Genomic DNA, 22,416 nt, shown 5'->3' with positions numbered 1-22,416 from the left:
TTGGTACCCCATAGGTGGAGCTAATTATTTAACTTAATTCTTTGAGAACGGGATGCGGTCATTTGGTCTACAGCATAATGGTCGACAGTCATTAGGTCGACATGGGTCTAGGTCGACATGGGGTAGGGTTGAAAGGTTGTTAGTTCGACAGTGTCTAGCTCGACAGTGAAAAGGTCAACATGGGGTTTTTCACAGTTTTTGAGCCGACAGGCGGTATTTCATGCCCTACCATCCACTAGGGTGTGGTGGGAGAATAAAATAGTGTGCCCGACGCATAGCGAGTGATGCACTTTAAACTGTATCCATGTCGACTGTGTTGACATTCATATAAAAAACTGAAAAACCCCATGTCGACCCTTTGACTGTCGAACTAGACATTGTCGAACTAATGACCTGTCAAACTAACAACCTGTCGAACTAATGACCTTTCGACCTAGAACCATGTCGACCTTTTAACATGTCGACCTTTTCCCATGTCGACCTAATGACTGACGACCATCATGCTGTAGACCAAATGATCCCAACCCTTTGAGAACACCTGCAAAACATGCACTGTGCGGGGTCCTGAGGACAGACTTTGAGAACCTATAGTCTAGTGTATTAATAACAGTAAGAGTGCCCCAACAAAAGAGTCTTCTTACTTATTGATTTTTTTGTTGGTTCAGGTGGCTAAATTACAGAAGTAAGCCTAATGACACACATGACAGCAAGGCTATTTAAAGTTGGCTCCTATGTAATATCACAGTGATGTCAGTGGTCACATGCAGTGGCGGATTCAGGGGGGGGGGCACCCGGGCACTTCCTCCCCCCCCCCTGTCATTTAATTTTGTAGCTGAGGACCAGGGCTTTCCAACGAGCCCAGTCCTGTGTCTCTAGCCCCCCGGGAACCGGAGATATCGCCTGGCAAAGCTGTAACGTTTTTTCCCCATAGGATAATATGGGACCATATCGGTTAATCGGTTCCAGAGATATTGCGTGTAAACCGATTTTTTTATTTTTGAAATGTAATTTTATGGCTGTTCATATTTTTTGAGGGCAGATTACTCTGGAACCAAACGTTCCAGTTTTACTGGACCAAAATAATTCAAAGCCCACTCAAAAGTTCTTCAATATGATACTTGTCTCATGTAAATGGGTCAGTTGGTTCCGAAGATATAGCCGGTTAAATTAGATAACTGGATAAAGGGGGAGGGGTGGTTGTCTCTCCCCCTCACACCAGAAAATGCAGGGACTAGGCTGGTGTAAAAGGGGCCAACCAGGGAATGCATTTGCTTGTGTAAAAGGGGTATTATTTCAAATAGCTGGGACCTGCAGTGCTCTGAATACAGCCAGGCTCTGCCACTGTCAGTGGCTATCACTTCTGCTTGGCGGCGGCTGTCCCCTCCCCCATTTACCGCAAGCATGTTTCCCCCCTTGGCAATGAACATGTAATCCCACATGGCAAAGAGCATGGAACCTCTGGCAATGAGCATGGAACCCTTGGCAATGAGCATGTAGATAAGCAGCACTTATGTAGCATAATTTGTAATAGGCAGTATGGTGTTTGGCATAATACATAATGGACATAATGGCGTATAACTTAACGTGTAATGGACATTATGGTGTAAATGTTTAATGCGTGCCTTTGGTAGACAATGTCCCTGTTTATGAAGCGTATTGTGAATTTAGGCTTAATCTGTGTGGCATTATGTGAATTCTGGCTCAATCCGTGTGGCATTATGTGAATTTTGGCTCAATCCGTGTGGCATTATGTGAATTTTGGCTCATTCCATTTGGCATCATGTGTAAGGGACAAGTATAATGGGGTCTAGTATTTTGTTGCATAATGTGTAGAAGCTGTATATGGTGTGGTACACTACACTCAAGGACACGCCCCCTGTTGAGTGGCCACACCCCCTTTTCCAGAGCGCGCACAACTACATCCTTCACTTTTGTCGCCATGGTGGGCCTGCATACTTTAAATGCCAGGGCCTATTTTTAAACCCATTCCCACCCTCTCTCTGCCGCTCTCTTAGCATGTACACTGGCACCACTAACACCGCCCCTCCCCCACCTAAACCCTCTTTTATCATGGTGCCCCCCCTGTCATTTTATCCTGGATCCGCCCCTGGTCACATGAATGCAATTACAAATCTGGCAGAGAGTTGGATGCCCATGAAGTCGAGAAAAAAAAAAAACTATGGACACAACTACACACACTGTAGGGTGAAAACCATTTACATTCAACATCAAGGCCCTTATTCTGGTTCACTCGAAAGGCAAATTCCTTCTCAAATGGACAAAACCATGTGCACTGCATGTTATGCAGATGTAACTTGTGTAGAGAGAATTAGATTTATTTCAAGTGGAGAAATAAAGCAGTCAGAATTTTCCCTGAACAAAAACAAAATAACTCACCCAAATCTAAATCTCTCTGCACATGTTACATCTGCCCCCCCCCCCCCCCCCCCCTGCAGTGCACATGGTTTTGTCCATTTGAGAAGGAATTTGCCTTTGCCCAAATGGACCCTAATCGGATCCAGGACATTGCAGACATGCATACTGACTTCTGTTGTGGGATAACTATTTGAAACTACTAAAGGGATGCAATTCTGGATTATTTTATATGTAGGTGGCAGTACAGTAAATACCGTACAACTGGGAGGAGACTGATCTAGGCAGGGCCTATTTTTCAGCAGGCTCCAGCAGGAACTGTGGCCCTTATTCTAGTTCACTCTTCTGACAAAATATTTCTTAGATGGACAAAACCATGTGCACTGCAGGTGAGGCAGGTGTTACTTGTGCAGAGATAATTAGATTTGGGTGGGGTTTTACACCTGCCTCACCTGCAGTGCACATGGTTTTGTCCATCTAAGAAATATTTTGTCAGAAAGAGTGAACTAGAATAAGGGCCTCAGTTCCTGCTGAAGCCTGCTGAAAAATAGCCCTGGATCTAGGGTTTAGGAATATTAGTCAACAGGACGTTGGAGCAGCAACACACGGTACCAGAAAGACAAATACAGTTATGGGATACAAACATATTTAGTGTTCATTCTAGCACCTGCTATATTTGAAAACCCATGCAGTTCCTCTTCCCTGCCTAGGGTGTCGCTGTCTGCTGTGGTGTTTCTAGCACAGGCCTGGTTTGCATATCAGTGCTGATATACAGACCACACTGTGCTAGAACCTCTACAGCAGACAGCGACACCCCAGGCAGGGAAGAGGAACTGCATGGGTTTTCAAATATAGCGAATGCTAGAATGAATACTACATATTGTCACTAGTTAAATTTTATCTTGAATACGGTGCACAGTTGTGAGAACTATAATGTAAAAGGATAGAGCAGGGGTTCTTAAACTATTTAGCTCTGGGACCCCATCAGACAATACAAATGATTCCAGGACCCCAGCAAGTTACCGCAGAATGGGTGACACATGTGCGGTCAGTGAGGCGAAGTTGCCGCTATTGTCAGTGGGACATTGGAGGGTGGAAAAGGATGACGGGGATAGAAGAGGTAAGCAGTGGGTGTTTGATCAGTTTTCCTCTGCTTGCCTCTCCGCAGACACATTTGCCTGGCTTTCAACATAATGGAGTCATGACCCCATGCTGAGGTGGCCGAGACCCACTTTGGAGTCAGGACCCACAGTTTGAGAACTACTTAGAGGACAGTAAGATAGGATACAAATATGAGCAATGCCTATAATGGAATAAAGGAAAGGTTGGGAAAACTAGATTGTGCACTTTGGAAAAAATGAACACTTTTTAGCGATAATGGGGGTTATTCTGATTGCTTCGGTCCCCCAATGTTTTGCACCTGCGCATCTGCATTTCTGTGCACGTGCAGACCCAGGTGTGAGCGGGCATGGCGAACTACATGTTTGCCGTCTCGTTCGCACCTAGCAGTGCGGACGTGGGGTGTTGGGCGGCGGAAGGGGGCACAGCCTGAGGAGACGTCCAGCGTTTACTTCTTCAGCGTCTCGCACATGGCGCTCGGAGATCAGAGACACTGTAGAGGTATCTCTCATCTGCGAGCAATGAAGAAATCATTTGATGGTCACTGACCATCGAATGATTTCTCCCTGGCTACAATTCATCCATTTGCAGCCGTGCGAGGCTTCACAGGGGATTGCCGTTTGCGAGGGGCGGGACGGGTGGCGTCTGGTGTACTCGCAGTCAACCAGAATAAGGTCCAATATGTATACGCCTGCTTAAGATCTACACAGAGATTAGTCTAATAAACATTTGGATTCAAGGAGCACGCAGCGCCATTGTGAGGAGAGGGTTCAGTACTGCACCGGTGCTTACACTGTAGGATTCCTTATCACTCGGTGATGACACATTTCCTAACAGATTGGAGGCTTTCTCATAACAAAAGATACTGTTGCCTATAGCTATAAATAGTAACAGATATTAGGGGAGTGAATATTTGTGTATTATTATCATTGAGGTTTCAATCTGTCTATATACCTTTATCATCTGTTTGAATCAAAGCATTCATTTACAAGACATGAATAATTGACATCAATGAACCTGTGAATCTGGGTAGCACAGTTTGCATAGTGGTTAGTATTACTTCTTCACAGCACTGAAGTCGTGGTTCTCACTATGGGCCCGATTCAGTTCTGATCCCACTTAATGAAATGGGTGGGTCTTGGCCACGATGGACGGAATGTCATTAGGAAATTCCAAACAGATCATACAGTCAGACAGGCAGCCTGCTGCTAAGTAGTAAGCAAAGGAACCAGAGCATAATGGACAATGTGAAATATAACATCTCAGTTATACCCCTGGGGTCAACCTGTGTCCATTTACATGGGACTTCTACCCAGGTCCTGACTAGGACCTGGTAGACCTGGGTAGTGGGCGGTGTAAAAGAGTATGTCGGGTCATCCGACCCGGCTCCCGTTTACAGCAATGGGGATGCCCAATTTCCGGAAAACGGCATCCTGTGGTCAGTAAGGAATTGGGGCCCACGTCCAACCTCCATAGCTCCAACCTCCAGCACAGGCACACACAGCCTCAGCTGCTATCTGCTGTAATGTGCAGAAAGCAGCATAGGCAGTGTGCGGCATCCATTCACCTCGCGGACGGGGGCTAGGGGGGTGCACAGAGGCTGGGGGCAGCCCAGCAGCTTGCCTTATTGCTGGGCTTGCCCCCAGCACGGCCGGCCGTGGAGATGATGCCATCTCTAAGCGCCGCCCCCCCATTTGCACTGAGGGTCGACACCGCAGTGTAAATGGAGCAAATCAGGGATCCGACCTGACTTGGAAACGTGTTCCAAATACTGGGCTTGATCCGGGATTTTGCTGTAAAAGGGGTATTTAAGCTACTATCTCTAAATGCACCATTTTCACAATTATTTCTACAGCGTTGCTGTCATCGGCGCAGGACTCCAAGGGTGAGTATTCACCACCACTCCGTACTTAAGGGTCTATCTGCACCGCACCCATTAATAATACAAAAATGGTTGGGGTTAACATATGCACCAGTTCTCACTGAGCATGCATACAGGAGATGGGACGGACCTACCTTGAAGAATTATTATACAGCTATTTTGCAGCTGGTAAATCAGAACAGTACCTATTAATACTTATTAATGTTCTTAATACAGACAGTCTGTTCATGTTACACCAAAACAAACAAATCTCAGCAGATTACACAGACTTAACATCTACAGAAGGAGACAGCATTTGATTAGTCATATGTCCCTAATGTAAAAAAAAAAAAAAAAAGTACATAGGACCTGCTTCCACATATTGGGTGGGATGGTCTAACATCCACTGCCCTACATCGCCCCCCTCCGCCGGGTACCACATTCTTAATAATCGCATATACTCTAACATATGCAATTATTAATGCAAAGGACAGCTCTTCCGATACGAGCTGTCCTTTGTGATGCGGATCCGGCACTGGACTTCCAGGTCTGAGACATGGGAGTCCCTCTGTGCATGCGCAGAGCACCAGGGCCGGCCACGGGGTATGCTGGGAGGGATCAGTGATGGATCCCTCACACAGCGCTAGTAAGAAACCCATAGGATTCAATAGGGAATCGCCAGCGCTGACCCGGCGGAGAGGCATTAGAACAAATGGAAATATGGTAAAAATCCGGATAACAGGATTTTTATGACATTTCTGTTTTAGAGCATCCCACCCATTACCTTTTGCATCCTGACGGTTTCTTTTTTTTTACTGTACTTTAGTGAGACATAGGCCCTTATTCTGATCGGTGCGGATATTCCCGAATTCTTACGGTGCGGGCCGCACGCATCGCTGTGCGGCAGCGTGCAGGCATCGTCCGTAGAAACGCCCACGTGTCCTCCGCATTCGGACGGACTCACTCTTTAAGAACAGGGCGTGTGTACGGACGACATACAAACCGTGCGTGTGCGGGGGAAACGTACAGATTCTTGCACGGTCTTCCCGCACAAGCACGGTCTTACCGCGTGAGAACGTACGGAAAGCTGTCCGTACGCCCCGATGCGGAGTATTTACGCACAATCCAACACTTTTGTACTGAGTACACACAGCGATCACATGACCCACTTAGGCTATTAGGCAACCTCCTGAAAAAGGGATTGTTAGCAATTTCAATCAATTAAATGCTCATCTATACTGACCCACATTCCTACTACATTCATGACACACATTAACCCTTACAGCATGTGACCCTAACATACATCTATATACACTATGTACATTTTGCTTATTTTAAACATTTTAAACAACTTACACATATACTTTAGCATGTTAGAAAAAAACACTGACAACTTTGAACTTTAAATAACGATTTATTATTAAACAAATGCCAACAAAACAATAATTTAATCCTCCGCATCTATTAGGCGGTCCATTTCCTCCAGCATGAGGCGCATCAGGCCTCGCAGTCTTACGAGGGCCCCACGGCGACCCTCCTCTGCTTGGGCAGGCTCATCTGTGGAGGAAATTAAAAATGAAAAATGACTAATGATATTCATGCATACATTTAACGTAGTCAAAGCTACATTTTAAACATGCATTCTGCGAGGTGTGTGTGTATATATATATATATATATATATATATATAACTATATATATATATACACACATATCTACCTATATATATATGAGACATACACCTATACATACATGCATACATACTACATGGAAAGGCTGATTTTGGCCCTCTACCCTTTACTCTGTAGAACACCTCACAGTCATACTGCTCCTTCTCCATCCAAACCCACCCATGACTAAGCTCTGAGAAGCATGCCACGCGCTGCACCAATCACAATTCGGCAAACAAAGTTCAGTGTCTGTTATATGATGGAGCCTGGCAGGGGAGTTACACAACTCTCAGGAATGCTCAGTACATTTGTGCAATCAAGCATGGCTTGCCTGCTGATGGTCTGCTCCAGAAATCATTGTCAGAATGCCAGTTAGGGGAAGCTGCAGCACTAACCCACTCCCATGCTCAAAAGCATTACTAAGACCAAATCAACACACAATTATGGTGAAAAACATACATGCAGACCGCAGGGGGTGGTTAGCTAGAGGAGGGCCCAGGGGCACTCACCACTTGTTACTCCAGTCTAAGCCACGCCTGGCCATACTCCATTTATGCCATACTGAATCTAGTTAACAAAGATCATTCGCCAGTAAACTCTACTCACCTATATGAGCCTACAGATTGTATGCAACCAGCAGGGACATGTAACCCTTACATGAGCAACTCATCACTTTCTTCCTGGATACAGATTAACTACACAGGTTCAGTGGCACTTCAATTCGACCTGAAAGCCATCCGCACAACCTGTGTCATTAATATGTGTCCAGGATGAAAGGGATGGTTTGGCCACCCTATCTAACCCCAAAGTGTGTCTGTTGCTACCCAATTTGTTGTTTGGCTTTATAGTATTTTCAAACACATTTGAATCAACAGTGCTACATATCAAATAGTGGATGACAAAAGGAAGAACGAATCTTTATGTATACATACCACTTTCGGCCACCTGCTCAACCACACAGGCCTCCTCATCCTCCCCCTCTTCCTGGGCCTCCGCGGCCGCCACGACCTCCTCCTCGGCTGCCACCTCTGCCTCCACTGGCCACTCAGCCTCCTCCACCCCTTCCTCAATCTCTTCCTCCTCGGCCATCGCTGGCTCCGCCTCCTCCTGGGCCAGGCCTGCCTCTGCCTCCTCCTGTGCCAGACCTGCCTCTGCCTCCTCCTGTGCCAGACCTGCCTCTGCCTCCTCCTGTGCCAGACCTGCCTCTGCCTCCTCCCGGGCCTGCCTTGCTCGTGCACGTGCTGTGTTTGGGAAAAATGAAAAAAGTGCCAATTAGTGGTAATTTGTAATAAGCCTTATCAACCTATAAATGCTAAGGTTAGAGGTACTGATACTTGTACATGCAAACAGCTCCTCAGTGGCCTTTACAAAACACAGCCTGTAGCATGGCAGGTATGCTGTGACATTTGGGCCATTGTAAGCATCACAAGCATTAATCCTCCCCAATAACATATTTTATGACCATTACAGGGTGTCAATCAGGAAGTAGCACTCATATATTGTATGGCATGTTTAACTCATGATCAGGCTGCTGACCTTAGTGGATTAAATAATGTCAGGTAAGCAATCATGTACAAATCCACATTTACTGTTGAAATACTCACATCTAGCAATGCTGGCCCTTATGCTTTGAAGCCTCTCTGGCTCCCTGCGCCGGAGGTCGGACCACCGCCGCTCCAGCTGAGCGATGGTCCGACGCACATGGGTGCGGGCGTATATCCGCCGGCGGGCCACCGCATAGGCAGAGCGTTTCTGCCTATTGGTGATGAATGGGCCCGCACGACCCAGCCTGGTCTCCATAACGGAGACCAGTGTCTTCAGCTCGGCTGCAGAGAAGGGTGCTGCTCTGCCATAAGCCGCCATCTTAGCAATGGCACACATCAAACAATCATGTGCTGTCATTGGTTGATCAGAGTGATATTTGGTATTAACTTTATTGTTCATTTTTACACTAACAGCGTGTATGCGCCCGAACAGACGGCTAACCCATTGCATCGCACACCCATCCTAAACAGTGTAAAATATGATGGTAACATATTATATCTAACCTATAACATTCACCAAACATGGGTATAAGCAACAGGTGAAATAGTGTGCATCTCTAGACACTTACACCTAACTCCACATGCTGCCATGTGTACACTTACCTTCTACTGGCCCCTACTACAGAGGTGGAATGAAAAGTAGCTAGCATCTAACCTGAATGTGGAGTGCTTTCACATGTGATTTGGATGCTAGCACTGATTACTTGTGGCTAAGTGGGGGACTGGATTGACATATGGAATGAGTAGTGTCAGTTGTACTACATAGCAAACAAGTGCACAGTACAGAAGTACATGCAAATATACATTGCATGTCTGACCACAGTTGTATTTGGTCATTGGTGTTGGAATCTGCATTTAGCAAATAAATCAGACTTACTGAGTTTTCCATGTTTTTGTGAATTATTTGTCAACACCAATGGGCGGGCCGTATGCGCCGCATGGTTGACGCTGGCGTACGGGACGCGGCCGTACGGAACGCAGGTTGCAGCTGATTAACGCCAATTACAGAAATAGTATTTAAAGTTGTCCTAGAAAGGCAAACAGTTGTTGCAAACATGCCAGGCTCAGACTCAGAAGAAGACCAGGTGGTGCAGAATCTCTTGGCACGCATGGAGGCTAACACCACCTATGTCCCCCTCAACCCAGAGGACCCAGATGGCCCATCAACATCAGGCCAATCAGCTGCTGGGCCATCCTCAGCTTCAGCAGAATCATTGGGAACACAGCAGGTGGCTTTCCAACAGAGTAGCCAGCCCAGCACTTCAGGTACAGCAACCGGTGGCCGTGGCCGTGGCAGTGCCCGTGGCCGCAGTGGGGCAACACGGGAACCAACAACACGAAACATGGCATATGAACCGCGGGAGCGTGACCCGGGCACGTGATTTAATTGAGTGTCCAGCGGTGAAGTTGACACACACAAGGAGATGGAAGATCTGGGAGGAGAGAACGGCGGAGATTAATGCAGTGGCTCCACAAGTTCGTCAGACGGAGCACGTTAAGAAGAGGCAAGTACATGTGTGTAACATTTGAGTAGTACAAGTCCAGTAATGTTTACATTCAATATTAGATGGAGTTGGGCAATGGGTGTTCACGTTGCTTGGACGCACAGACATGTTGGCCATGACATTGAATTGATAGTTATTGGAGGGTGACTGTTTTTGTATCTTCTAAGGGTTGGTTTGAAAAAAGAATATAATGTAAGTTTGGTGTCAGTAGGCACATGTTGTATTATGTTTCAGATTGCAATGGGTGCTACAGCAAACATGAGGAGTTACATGTATTAATATGTACACTTTGATTGCAGGTGGCACGACTTCAAAGGCAACCTCAAGAAGAAATTGACCGAGCGGTGGCAACACAGCTAGACCTCTGGGGCTGGCCCCATGCCTGCTAAGCTGGAGCTCACCCCCCTGGAAGAGATGGCCCAGTGCTGTATAGCAGTGGAGGAGGTCCGGGGGGTGAGCACTATAGACAGCGAGTCCCCAGCGGAAGTGATGGCTTCTACTCTTGAAGGTAATTATTTGCCAGGCCATAAGTAGATGTTTTACATTTTGCATGGAATGTGTGGTAATTGGAATTTTCTTGTTCAACAGCATCGCCACCGCTTGGTCAAGATTCTCTTGAGGAGGTTGTGGAGTCTGTGCCACCTTGCCCCAGTAGCAGGCCCGTGCAGCAGCCGCCGGGATTGTCTGCGGCTGAATTGTCCATGTGGGGCCGTGTGCTGGATAGTATTGTGCAGCAGGGAGAGTCGGCATTCGAGCGGGTGCGTAGGGCCGAGGAGGTGCTGCAGGGTTTGACCAGCAGCCAGCAGAGTATTGCTGAGAGCCTGCAGGCTATGAGTGCCAGCCAGCAAGCTATGGCTGGCAGCCACCAAGCTATTGCTGGTAGCCTGCAGGTGCTGGCTGATCAAGCCCTGCGGCAAAACGACCTCCTCCTCCGCCATAAAGGGCCCTAATGTCACCCGCTTCGGGTGCATTACCAACCTCATCACTCCCTGCTGCCAGAGGGGGAAGAAGATCCACCCCCTCACCAGCACGTGCTCCACATGAGCCACCATCGGACTCTGGCCGTGGACGAGGTCGAAGAGCTGCTGCACGTGGCAAGGAGCCTGCCAGGGGCAAACGTGCTCGCAAATGAACTTGTGTCCCCATTAATCTCCTCCGTTATGTCTTCCCAAATCTTCCATTGAGCTGTGTGTGTCAGCATCCTGTGTCCAAATCCGTGCCCAGGGTCACCACTTTTGCCCGCGGTTCAAATGTCATGTTTGCTTCACCTGTTGCCCTGTTTCGGCTACCATTACTGTGTGCTGTACTTGAAGTGTTGGTGCTGTACTTTTGTTGTGAAGCCACCTGATGTGTTCCCAATGATTCTGCTGTGGCTATTTATTATGTATTATGTCATTTTTGTCCTGGTATGGTACCATTTGTTTTGATATGGTTTTGAAATTTGTACCAAAGTTTGTTTAATAAATGTTATGTTGGCCCCCCAAATGTCTGTATTAATTGATACATGCACAAGTGCCATGTATATTAGTATTATTAATATTAAGTTGTGTTGATTATTTGCAGTGTAAAAGTGTGTGACAAGTGCAGCATGTAATGTTCCCTTTAAGCTGCAATGCTTCCAATTGTAGCAGTGAGAAGCGTGTCATTAACAAGTAATGGGTAAAGTATGTGATTGTATTGGGTTCAGGTGACATTGGTTGAGGTGCGTTCGTCCTGATTAGGCGTTCCGATTGCCTAGCGCATGACCGAGTGGTGTCCGCAAAGCAAGAGTAACCTTTTGTACACCGCACATTTCTTCCCTTTTCGCTCGCGTGCATTCGGCGTGCTGTCCGAATGCACGCCTACCAAAATGTGTGTACTCCCCCGTGTCCGCCCATGTTTCCGCCCAGTTTAGCCCACTTTGAAACTACGCCCCTGTGTCATTCCGCATGACGCCCATAACACACCCATATTGGCCGAGTGATTGCGGTGCACATTTCTGTACGGTATGCATGAGAACAAGTACGGAGACCATGCGTGGCACATGCGCGTAGCGTTCTCCACGCATGCGCAGACGGCTAAAAAACGCCATCCGAAAGAATTCGGAAAAGTCCGCACCGATCAGAATAAGGCCCATAGAGATGATACGGTCAGAATATACAGTCATACTACCAGCTGGCTAACAAACTTGGGTACTTGTTTCCTAGCACGGCGCCCACTACGGCATTTGCATATTGGGCTATTCAGGGTAGTAAAATTGCACCGCATCACATGCCATTATTGTATTGCATGCGATGCAATGCAATTTTCCTATGTAATGTATTCACTGCTCTCTGTTAGTGAATACATTACAAAAATCGGGTCCGATAAAAAATTGCATCGCATTGCATGGCATTATTGTATGGCATGCGATGCGATCAGATATCGGATCCGATTTTACATCTAATAATGGCATTTATTCCCCCCCCACCACCACCACTGTCCACGTCATCCCGAAGCGTGGCCAGCGGCGGCGGAACGCGTCCGCCCGACCTTTTCATACCCCCACTATCCACGTCGGCATGGAGTTGATTTTATATAGTGTGGCAAGCGCAGCGAGCCACCGAGCCCGAAGCGTGGTGAGCGCACGTGTAATACATGTAACATAACACGCGTGCGCTCGCCACGCTTCAGGCTCGGTCGCTTGCTCTGCTTGCCGCACTATATAAAATGAACTCCACGCCGACGTGGATAGTGGGGGTATGAAAAGGTTGGGCGAACGCACTCCGCCGCCGCTCGCCACGCTTCGGGATGACGTGGATAGTGGGGGGGGGATGCGTAAATAAATGACATCATGGGTGAAATGTAATAGGATGAGAGATTCAGAAAGTGAGAGATTTGGTAAGAAATCTCCAGTTTTTTTAAAGCGGCAATCATTTATACTCCACAATCAAACTGGTTTTGCAGTGTAAATGATTGCCGCTTTAAAAAAACTGGAAATTTCTTACCAAATCTCTCACTTTCTGATTCTCTCATCCTATTACATTTCACCCCGTATGTCTTTTAATTGTATAGTACATTAAATGCCATTAGAACAGGAAACAGGTAAAATCGGATCAGATATCGGATCGATCCGATTTTATATCAGGCCCAATTTTTGTAATGTATTCATTGACAGAGAACAGTGAATAAATTACATAGGAAAATCGCATCTCATCGCATCGCTTGCCATACAATAATGGCATGCGATGCAATGCGATTTCACTACGTTTGCGTACGTAGTAAAATCGGGCGCCGTGCTAGGAAACAAGTACCCAAACTTGGGCCTGATTCAGGTTGGATTGGTATGGACTGATGTTGCGGGTCTGCACATGAGTATGGTCGAAAATATGCAAGTGCAGACCTGCTGTGCGAACGGCTGATGTCACATGATGTTAGCACCCGCCCCCTTCCCGGCAGATAGCGACTGGAATATAAGTCAGTGCAGACTGTTATTCCTGAAGGCAGGAGAAATCGTTGGATGGTGAGCAACCATCGAATGATTTCTCCTGCTCGCGGCCGCATGCGCGGGGTTGTGTTAGCGAACACATCCCCTGGCATGCTAGCCAAGGGAATCGGGCGCCGGAGGAAGGGGCGAATATATGCTGCCTAGCAAGGCAACCTGAATCAGGCCCTAGTGGTATTCACCAGGAACCTACATGGAGTTTGCATTATGCAGATAGTGGCCTCCTGAGCAGTGACCTGCCATTGCAGGCTGTGGAGGAGACAGAGATCTATTGCTGCTTGCAAAATAACCACATCAAATCTAATACCCCTTTCACACTGCACTTGCTAAACGGTATATTGACGTTTTTTTTCCATTTTAAAACGTTTAAGGCTGCAGTGGGAAAGTGCCAGAGTTCATTTACCGGTTAAAGATAACCGGTATTTATGCAGTGAGAATGGCTCTGAAACGGTATTTAGTAAAAACAACAGATTCCAGACCTGTAATAGGCTGGCCCCTGCATTCTGCCTTGAAATGTGTTCAGGGGATTAAACGGGTTGACTGATGTGAATGGTATTTAAACTGTATTTAAAACGGTAATCTACTGCAATGTGAAGGCTCAGACCCGTTTTAAATACCGTTTCAAAATACCGGTTTTTAAAACATTTAGGCAGTGTGAAAGTGGTATAAATGTGAGACTGGGCAATGGACAGGTCACAAGTCACGGTCAGAAACATAATACAGGACTAAGGGCCTGATTCAGAGGCGGACGCAGGAGTGATCAGTGCTATGTCTTTGGTAGAAGCAGATCTGTGTGGGTATATAATGATGTAGGTGTTAAATATTGAAATGAGACACCCACCTGCGCTCTCTCCGATCCACTGCATGCACCTGAAGATGTACATGCGCAGCTCACAAACTATCTGCCACTAGTGGCCAAGAAGTGGAGAGACCAACCGATGTCATACCGCTGCCAGGAATAGAAAGGGACAGTAATGCTGGAAACTAGTGAAGCTTAATACTCTGAAACAACCCTTCTGATGGAAGCTAGAATAACTTTAGACATTGGCAATTCTACGTCCAGAAGAGCCATGTGCTCACCACTGTAACATACACACACCATCTGCGAGACAGGCGATGCATAGAAACAGAGAAAGCCCACTGACAAGCCCAATAGACATTTAATAGCAGTGTAGGACCTGGTACATGGTGGGTGGCTGCAGCAATACACAAATAAGACTTCCATGCGCTCCTTCTATCACCAGATTATTCAACTGAGTCAATAATAATTTAAAAAAAGAACATTCTAGTAAGAGCGAGAGCATCTCCGACACTGGGAGAGCCGCCAGATCTGGTAACCACAAGCATGCAAGTAAGTACAAACACAACCTGCGGTCCTAATCCAGACGGGAATAAGTATGACGGGAAACTCCCTCCGCAGATAACTGTTCTGATAACTATTCTGTTACATTGTTCAAAAACAAGCAATACCTGGCGGAAGATTGTTACCTGCAGTGTTTAATGCCAAGAGCCACAGAGTGCGGTGCTTCTGTCTGGGACAACTGTAAGGAAGAGACTGTCAGCACTTTCCGGACAGTTACCACCTGTTCTTGGGGTAAACCCCTTTTTGAAAATACGCTTGTGTCGATTTAAAAGATGCCGCAGAGACCTCCCTCAGATAGTAATTCCAATACATGACTGTCTTATTGGCCATGTCATGACGCTTTTTACATCTCTCCTGCGATGCGGCAGAACATGTGCAGGCATCGCAGGTACTTAGGTCTTGCGACTGGGCACACTCAGACGTACCAAGTGGTGACCGAATGCATTCACTATGGGCATGTGCCACTGTTTACCGTAATGCTGCAACTTACTGTAAACTAAATAGGAAATGTAATGAAAAGTTACGGTACTTGTTTCCTAGCACGGCGCCCATCGCATCATATACCATTACACTAAATAAGGTATGCGATGCGATATTGTACAATAAAATATCACATTGCATCGTATGCCATACGATGGCATACAATGCGATCATATACGATTTTTGATTGTACAAGCACTCTGATGGGTCCTTACAATGTTAAATGGCCCCCCATAGTCAACGCCACCCCCAGGATCAACGCCAACCCGAAGCGTGGTGAGCACAGCGAGATGCGTCCTCCGACCTTTTCATACCCCCACTATCCACGTCGGCGTGGAGTTGAGATAGTGTGGCGAGCGTAGCGAGCCACCGAGCCCGAAGCTTGGCGAGCGCACGCGGAATACGAGAGCGAATCGTGGTGAGCGAACGCGCAATACAAGTAATCCGTGTCGACTCGCTGCGCTCGCCACACTATCTAAAATCAACTCCACGCCGACGTGGATAGTGGGGGTATGAAAAGGTCGGAGGACGCGTACCACCACCCCTGGCGGGCTCGCTGCGCTCGCCATGCTTCGGGTTGGCATTGATAGTGGGGGTGTATTTAACATTAAAAAGCACCCATCAGGGTGCTTGTACAATGAAAAATCGCATCGCATGCCGCTATATTGCATGCGATGCGATTGTATAAGATGTAATACAATCAAAATCGGGGGCGCCGTGCTAGGAAACAAGTACCAAAGTTACTTCTCAGAAAGAATAGTGGATAGGTGGAATAGCCTCACATCAGAGATGTACACACGGTGCAATTTTGGCTATCGATTTTGACTATATAGTAAGAATCTCAACAATATAGTACTATCTCGTAATGAGGGCCATGCTGCACAATGCAGAATGCACACCCCCCCTTCCCCCCTACACACACACACTGCCACCATTCATTGCATACCATCACACATGGATAGACTTCATTCAATCTCTTATACAACTTCACTTGATATCCAGAACACTCCTGGCTAAACAATACCATGCACACACAGAACGACTGAGTAAATGATCAGTGGGTTAGATGGTTCTTTAATGACTGCAAATCATATAACACCTCATTGCCACATAGCTCATCATGCCTATACACGATGTGTGCCAAATGGTGCACAACAGGTGCTTCATCTCTCCTCCTGAGGGGTCCAGCGAGCTACATGAACGACCGCCGTAATGGATCGTAATAATAATGCCCACATACGGGTTTTGTTTTTTTATAAACAATTGGTCGAAAACGGCCATATCATTTAACAAATCATGTCGTGTATGGGCAGATTCAGATGGTACAGCAAATTAAACTTGATCGGGACAAATAGAGTTGAGGTTACCAAAAGGTAAAGAAGGGTCAGACTAGATGGGCCAAGTGGTTCTTATCTGCTGCCAATTTCTGTGTTTGTTTTACATGGCTACATCTGTACACCCTTTCATAAAGGTTATCTTGTAACACCAACAGTAAATGAATAAAAGGGCAGTGATGAATGGAAGGGGACTCCCCTCAAGCCAATTGCCAATTTGTATATTTACTTTGGCCTGGCATACTGTTACTTTGCATATGCACATGTGTGCTACACTACAATGCGATCTATTTATCTCATGGAGCCCACACACGCACCGATCCCGGCGTGCGTTGTGGGCTTAACTAGCACACATAGCATCGCATCGTATGCCTTGTGCATACGATGTGCATGCGATGCGATGCTAGAAAAAGCTAGTACAAAAAGTATGTGCAGCACATACTTTTTGTACTGTACGATGAGGTGCCGCGGGAGCGCGCACCCCATCGTACAGCATCGCACCGCCGGCAACGGTGCGTGTGTGGGCTCCTTAAGACTTGGATGAAGAAAGTACCGACCAACCTTTTAAATCCGACCTGTAACAGGACAGCTAGGAGCTGATTGGCTGGTACTTTATCTCTATAGATATGATGTGGGCCGCGCTCTATTTGTTATGGCAGCTCCGCTTTAATACTGATATGGGAAAATGGGGGTACCCCCATTTTCCCATATTGGTACTTTATCTCTGTCCATTTCATCTCAAGGTGGTGCGATTTAATCAAAAGACAGAAAAAGGAGGTGTGGCCTCAAAACCCAAACCCCTGTGTCACTGCGGGATTCTGGGAGATGTAAGCTGTCCTCTGAGAGCGCACTGACTGCAATGGGGGCTCCTACACAGGTACAGTAGCCAAGTTATGGGCTTAGTGTTACAGTGCCCTGCATGGCTCCTGTCACTAAAGAGGAGTCAGCACTTTGGTGTCACTCCTCAGAGGGTTAATAAAGAACATTGGACTGCATATCCATGTATATATCGCCTTATTCATATCCGATCACAGTACAAATTTGTTCTCAAAATGGGCAAAACCATGTGCACTGCAGGTGGGGCAGATGTAACATATATAGCTATAGTTCCTCGATCCTGTGTTATACCTATTCACTCTGCATGCTTTATGCCCTCTTGCAGGGTGTGTTGTGGCATGGGCCACAGAGCAGGGCTGATAGGGGTTGAGGGTGCAGGCGCAGGGGGGAGACTACTTTGTCCAGTCTCTCTAACTGTCTACAGCCTCATGTCCTGACCACCCCTTCCATGATTAGGGTCTCCTTACCTGCACCTCATGTCACCTGTCTGTCTCCCCCTCCCTCTAGACTGTAAGCTCCTTGGAGCAGGGCCCACTTCCCTCCTGTTTTCACAGCACTCTTCAATTACAGCTCCATACCTCCCAACGGGAAGCAGTCATCTATTAGAATGAACTTAGGTCTACAGTCATTAGGTCGACCCCACTAGGTCGACTGGCAGGAAGGTCGACCTGACTTAAGGTCGACATGGGCCAAGGTCGACATGACTTAAGGTCGAATTTGTATAAAGGTCAACATGAGGAAGGTCGACTGGTCATAAGGTCGACATGGGTTTTTCCCTGTTTTTTGAGCCGACATGTGCCGACAGGCGGTATTTCATGCCCTACCATCCACTAGGACGTGGTGGGAGAATAAAATAGTGTGCCGAGCGCAGCGAGGCACCGTGCCCGAAGCATTGCGAGCGAAGCGAGGGTCTGATTCTCATTGCCAACTGTGTCCATGTCGACTGTGTCGACATTCGGATCAAAAAACAGTGAAAAATCCATGTCGACCTTATGACCAGTCAACCTTCCTCATGTCGACCTTTATGCAAATTCGACCTTAAGTCATGTCGACCTTGGCCCATGTCGACCTTAAGCCAGGTCGACCTTCCTGCCAGTCGACCTAGTGGGGTCGACCTAATGACTGTAGACCTAAGTTCATTCTGACAGATGTACCGCTTCCCTCCCAACATGACCCTCTCCAGGAGGGACAGAATGCTCTGCTTCTGGACTTTCCTCTTAATTTATGATTGCTATCACCTGTGTTGAAGCACCTTTCTTATCAATTAACCTGTTCAACACAGATGAAGGTAATCATACATTATGAGGGAAGTCCAGAAACAGAGCATTGTGTCCCTCCTGGAGAGGGTCATGTTGGGAGGTATGCAGCTTTCTTATTCACCTACCCGTAAATTTTCTCACTCACCTACCTACATCTCAGTTGTATTGTGTACTAAGATTTGTGCTGCTAATTGTTACTGTTTTAGCTCTTCTGTTGCTGTTATGTCTAGTTCTGTGTACCCTGTATTGTTCTAATGTGTGCTATATGTACGGCGCTGCGTACCACTTGTGGTGCCTAATAAATAAAAATGTAATAATAATAATAACAATAAACATCCATCCATCAGACAAGACATGCTATTTTAACTATGTTATCTCAGAGAAGCAGACTGTGCTTTCAAAACAAGGGCTTCTTATCGCACCACCATCCATACATTATATTTACCTCTCTGGTGTCCGTGTACAACAGAAAAATTGTACTGTTGCCATTTTCCTAATGAACTGCCCATGTGCAGTAATGAAATCACTAGGAACATGTGTTCACCAAGACCTGCACACGTGCAGTAATCACTAGGAACATGTATTCACGGAGACCTGCACGTGTGCAGTAATCACTAGGAACATGTGTTCACCAAGACCTGCACATGTGCAGTAATCACTAGGACATGTGTTCACCGAGACCTGCACATGTGCAGTAATCACTAGGAACATGTATTCACGGAGACCTGCACGTGTGCAGTAATCACTAGGAACATGTGTTTACCAAGACCTGCACATGTGCAGTAATCACTAGGAACATGTGTTCACGGAGACATGCAAATGTGCAGTAATCACTAGGAACATGTGTTCACGGAGACCTGCACATGTGCAGTAATCACTAGGAACATTTATTCACGGAGACCTGCACATGTGCAGTAATCACTAGGAACATGTATTCACGGAGACCTGCACATGTGCAGTAATCACTAGGAACATGTATTCACCAAGACCTGCACATGTGCAGTAATCACTAGGAACATGTGTTCACCGAGACCTGCACATGTGCAGTAATCACTAGGAACATGTATTCACGGAGACCTGCACGTGTGTAGTAATCACTAGGAACATGTGTTCACCGAGACATGCAAATGTGCAGTAATCACTAGGAACATGTGTTCACGGAGACCTGCACATGTGCAGTAATCACTAGGAACATTTATTCACGGAGACCTGCACATGTGCAGTAATCACTAGGAACATGTATTCACGGAGACCTGCACATGTGCAGTAATCACTAGGAACATGTATTCACGGAGACCTGCACGTGTGCAGTAATCACTAGGAACATGTGTTCACCAAGACCTGCACATGTTCCTAGTGATTACTGCACATGTGTTCACCGAGACCTGCACACGTGCAGTAATCACTAGGAACATGTATTCACGGAGACCTGCACGTGTGCAGTAATCACTAGGAACATGTGTTCACGGAGACCTGCACATGTGCAGTAATCACTAGGAACATTTATTCACGGAGACCTGCACATGTGCAGTAATCACTAGGAACATGTATTCACGGAGACCTGCACATGTGCAGTAATCACTAGGAACATGTATTCACGGAGACCTGCACGTGTGCAGTAATCACTAGGAACATGTGTTCACCAAGACCTGCACATGTGCAGTAATCACTAGGAACATGTGTTCACCGAGACCTGCACATGTGCAGTAATCACTAGGAACATGTATTCACGGAGACCTGCACGTGTGCAGTAATCACTAGGAACATGTGTTCACCGAGACATGCAAATGTGCAGTAATCACTAGGAACATGTGTTCACGGAGACCTGCACATGTGCAGTAATCACTAGGAACATTTATTCACGGAGACCTGCACATGTGCAGTAATCACTAGGAACATGTATTCACGGAGACCTGCACATGTGCAGTAATCACTAGGAACATGTATTCACGGAGACCTGCACGTGTGCAGTAATCACTAGGAACATGTGTTCACCAAGACCTGCACATGTGCAGTAATCACTAGGACATGTGTTCACCGAGACCTGCACATGTTCCTAGTGATTACTGCACATGTGTTCACCGAGACCTGCACACGTGCAGTAATCACTAGGAACATGTATTCACGGAGACCTGCACGTGTGCAGTAATCACTAGGAACATGTATTCACGGAGACCTGCACATGTGCAGTAATCACTAGGAACATGTATTCACGGAGACCTGCACGTGTGCAGTAATCACTAGGAACATGTGTTCACCAAGACCTGCACATGTGCAGTAATCACTAGGACATGTGTTCACCGAGACCTGCACATGTTCCTAGTGATTACTGCACATGTGTTCACCGAGACCTGCACACGTGCAGTAATCACTAGGAACATGTATTCACGGAGACCTGCACGTGTGCAGTAATCACTAGGAACATTTATTCACGGAGACCTGCACATGTGCAGTAATCACTAGGAACATGTATTCACGGAGACCTGCACGTGTGCAGTAATCACTAGGAACATGTGTTCACCGAGACCTGCACATGTGCAGTAATCACTAGGAACATGTGTTCACCGAGACATGCAAATGTGCAGTAATCACTAGGAATATGTGTTCACAGAGACCTGCACACGTGCAGTAATCACTAGGAACATGTATTCACGGAGACCTGCACGTGTGCAGTAATCACTAGGAACATGTGTTCACCAAGACCTGCACATGTGCAGTAATCACTAGGAACATGTGTTCACCAAGACCTGCACATGTGCAGTAATCACTAGGAACATGTGTTCACAGAGACCTGCACGTGTGCAGTAATCACTAGGAACATGTGTTCACAGAGACCTGCACATGTGCAGTAATCACTAGGAACATGTGTTCACAGAGACCTGCACATGTGCAGTAATCACTAGGAACATGTGTTCACCAAGACCGCACGTGTGCAGTAATCACTAGGAACATGTGTTCACGGAGACCTGCACATGTGCAGTAATCACTAGGAACATGTGTTCACAGAGACCTGCACGTGTGCAGTAATCACTAGGAACATGTGTTCACAGAGACCTGCACACGTCCAGTAATCACTAGGAACATGTGTTCACCGAGACCTGCACATGTGCAGTAGACTGGTACAGTGAAAGTCTATTCCATATCTGCTCCAAAAGATACAGTAGGTAAGAGGGCCTGCATGGAGATTGACCGGGCATAAACCACCAGAGACACAAGCAACAGACCTCATCCCTAAGGTACAGTGAAGGGAACACCATGAGTTGTGGCTTCTTTTGTTGTTTAAGGGCCTGGACCAATTACACTCATTGACACAAAAAAATGATTTACCAAGACATTTTGCAACAGGACAATGACCCAAAACACAGAAGTCAAAACAACAACTGAATGGCTTCAGCAGAAAAAAAATTGCCAACTGGAGTGGGCCAGTCGGATTTCTTTTTTTTTAACATTACATTTTTATTGAGAAAGATTATTTTTTTGAAAGGAACAGCATATGATAAATTGAAACATTTCAACATGTATGGGAGCTGTACTGGAAGGGATAGGGGGGGGGGGAGGATACCATATCCCGAAGCATGACTTCTATAAATACCTTCAGTTACGGAATTG

General features: G+C 46.6%; 1 protein-coding gene across 3 annotated transcripts in view; it reads right to left on the bottom strand.

Moving 5' to 3' along the window:
• Positions 1-22,416, bottom strand: part of LOC146080240 (uncharacterized) — a 108,613-nt gene that overhangs the window by 49,563 nt on the left and 36,634 nt on the right. Inside the window, exons 2-3 of one of the 3 annotated variants that reach the window (XM_083187278.1) lie at positions 7,955-8,263; positions 6,313-6,910 (exon numbers count right to left, since the gene is read on the bottom strand). The exons of the other annotated variants lie outside the window; for them this stretch is intronic. Coding sequence (XP_083043404.1) covers positions 6,801-6,910; positions 7,955-8,263 — 419 coding nt within the window. The 3' untranslated portion in view covers positions 6,313-6,800. Of the gene's footprint in view, positions 1-6,312; positions 6,911-7,954; positions 8,264-22,416 lie in introns of those variants that run through there. 3 annotated transcript variants of the gene reach the window in all.

This window comes from Crinia signifera, chromosome 5 (genome assembly GCF_055691185.1).
Source record: "Crinia signifera chromosome 5, ASM5569118v1, whole genome shotgun sequence".
In the NCBI taxonomy this organism is placed as follows: Eukaryota; Metazoa; Chordata; class Amphibia; order Anura; family Myobatrachidae; genus Crinia; species Crinia signifera.
Note: the sequence above shows the minus strand (reverse complement) of the source record. Positions and strands in the feature narration are given on the sequence as shown.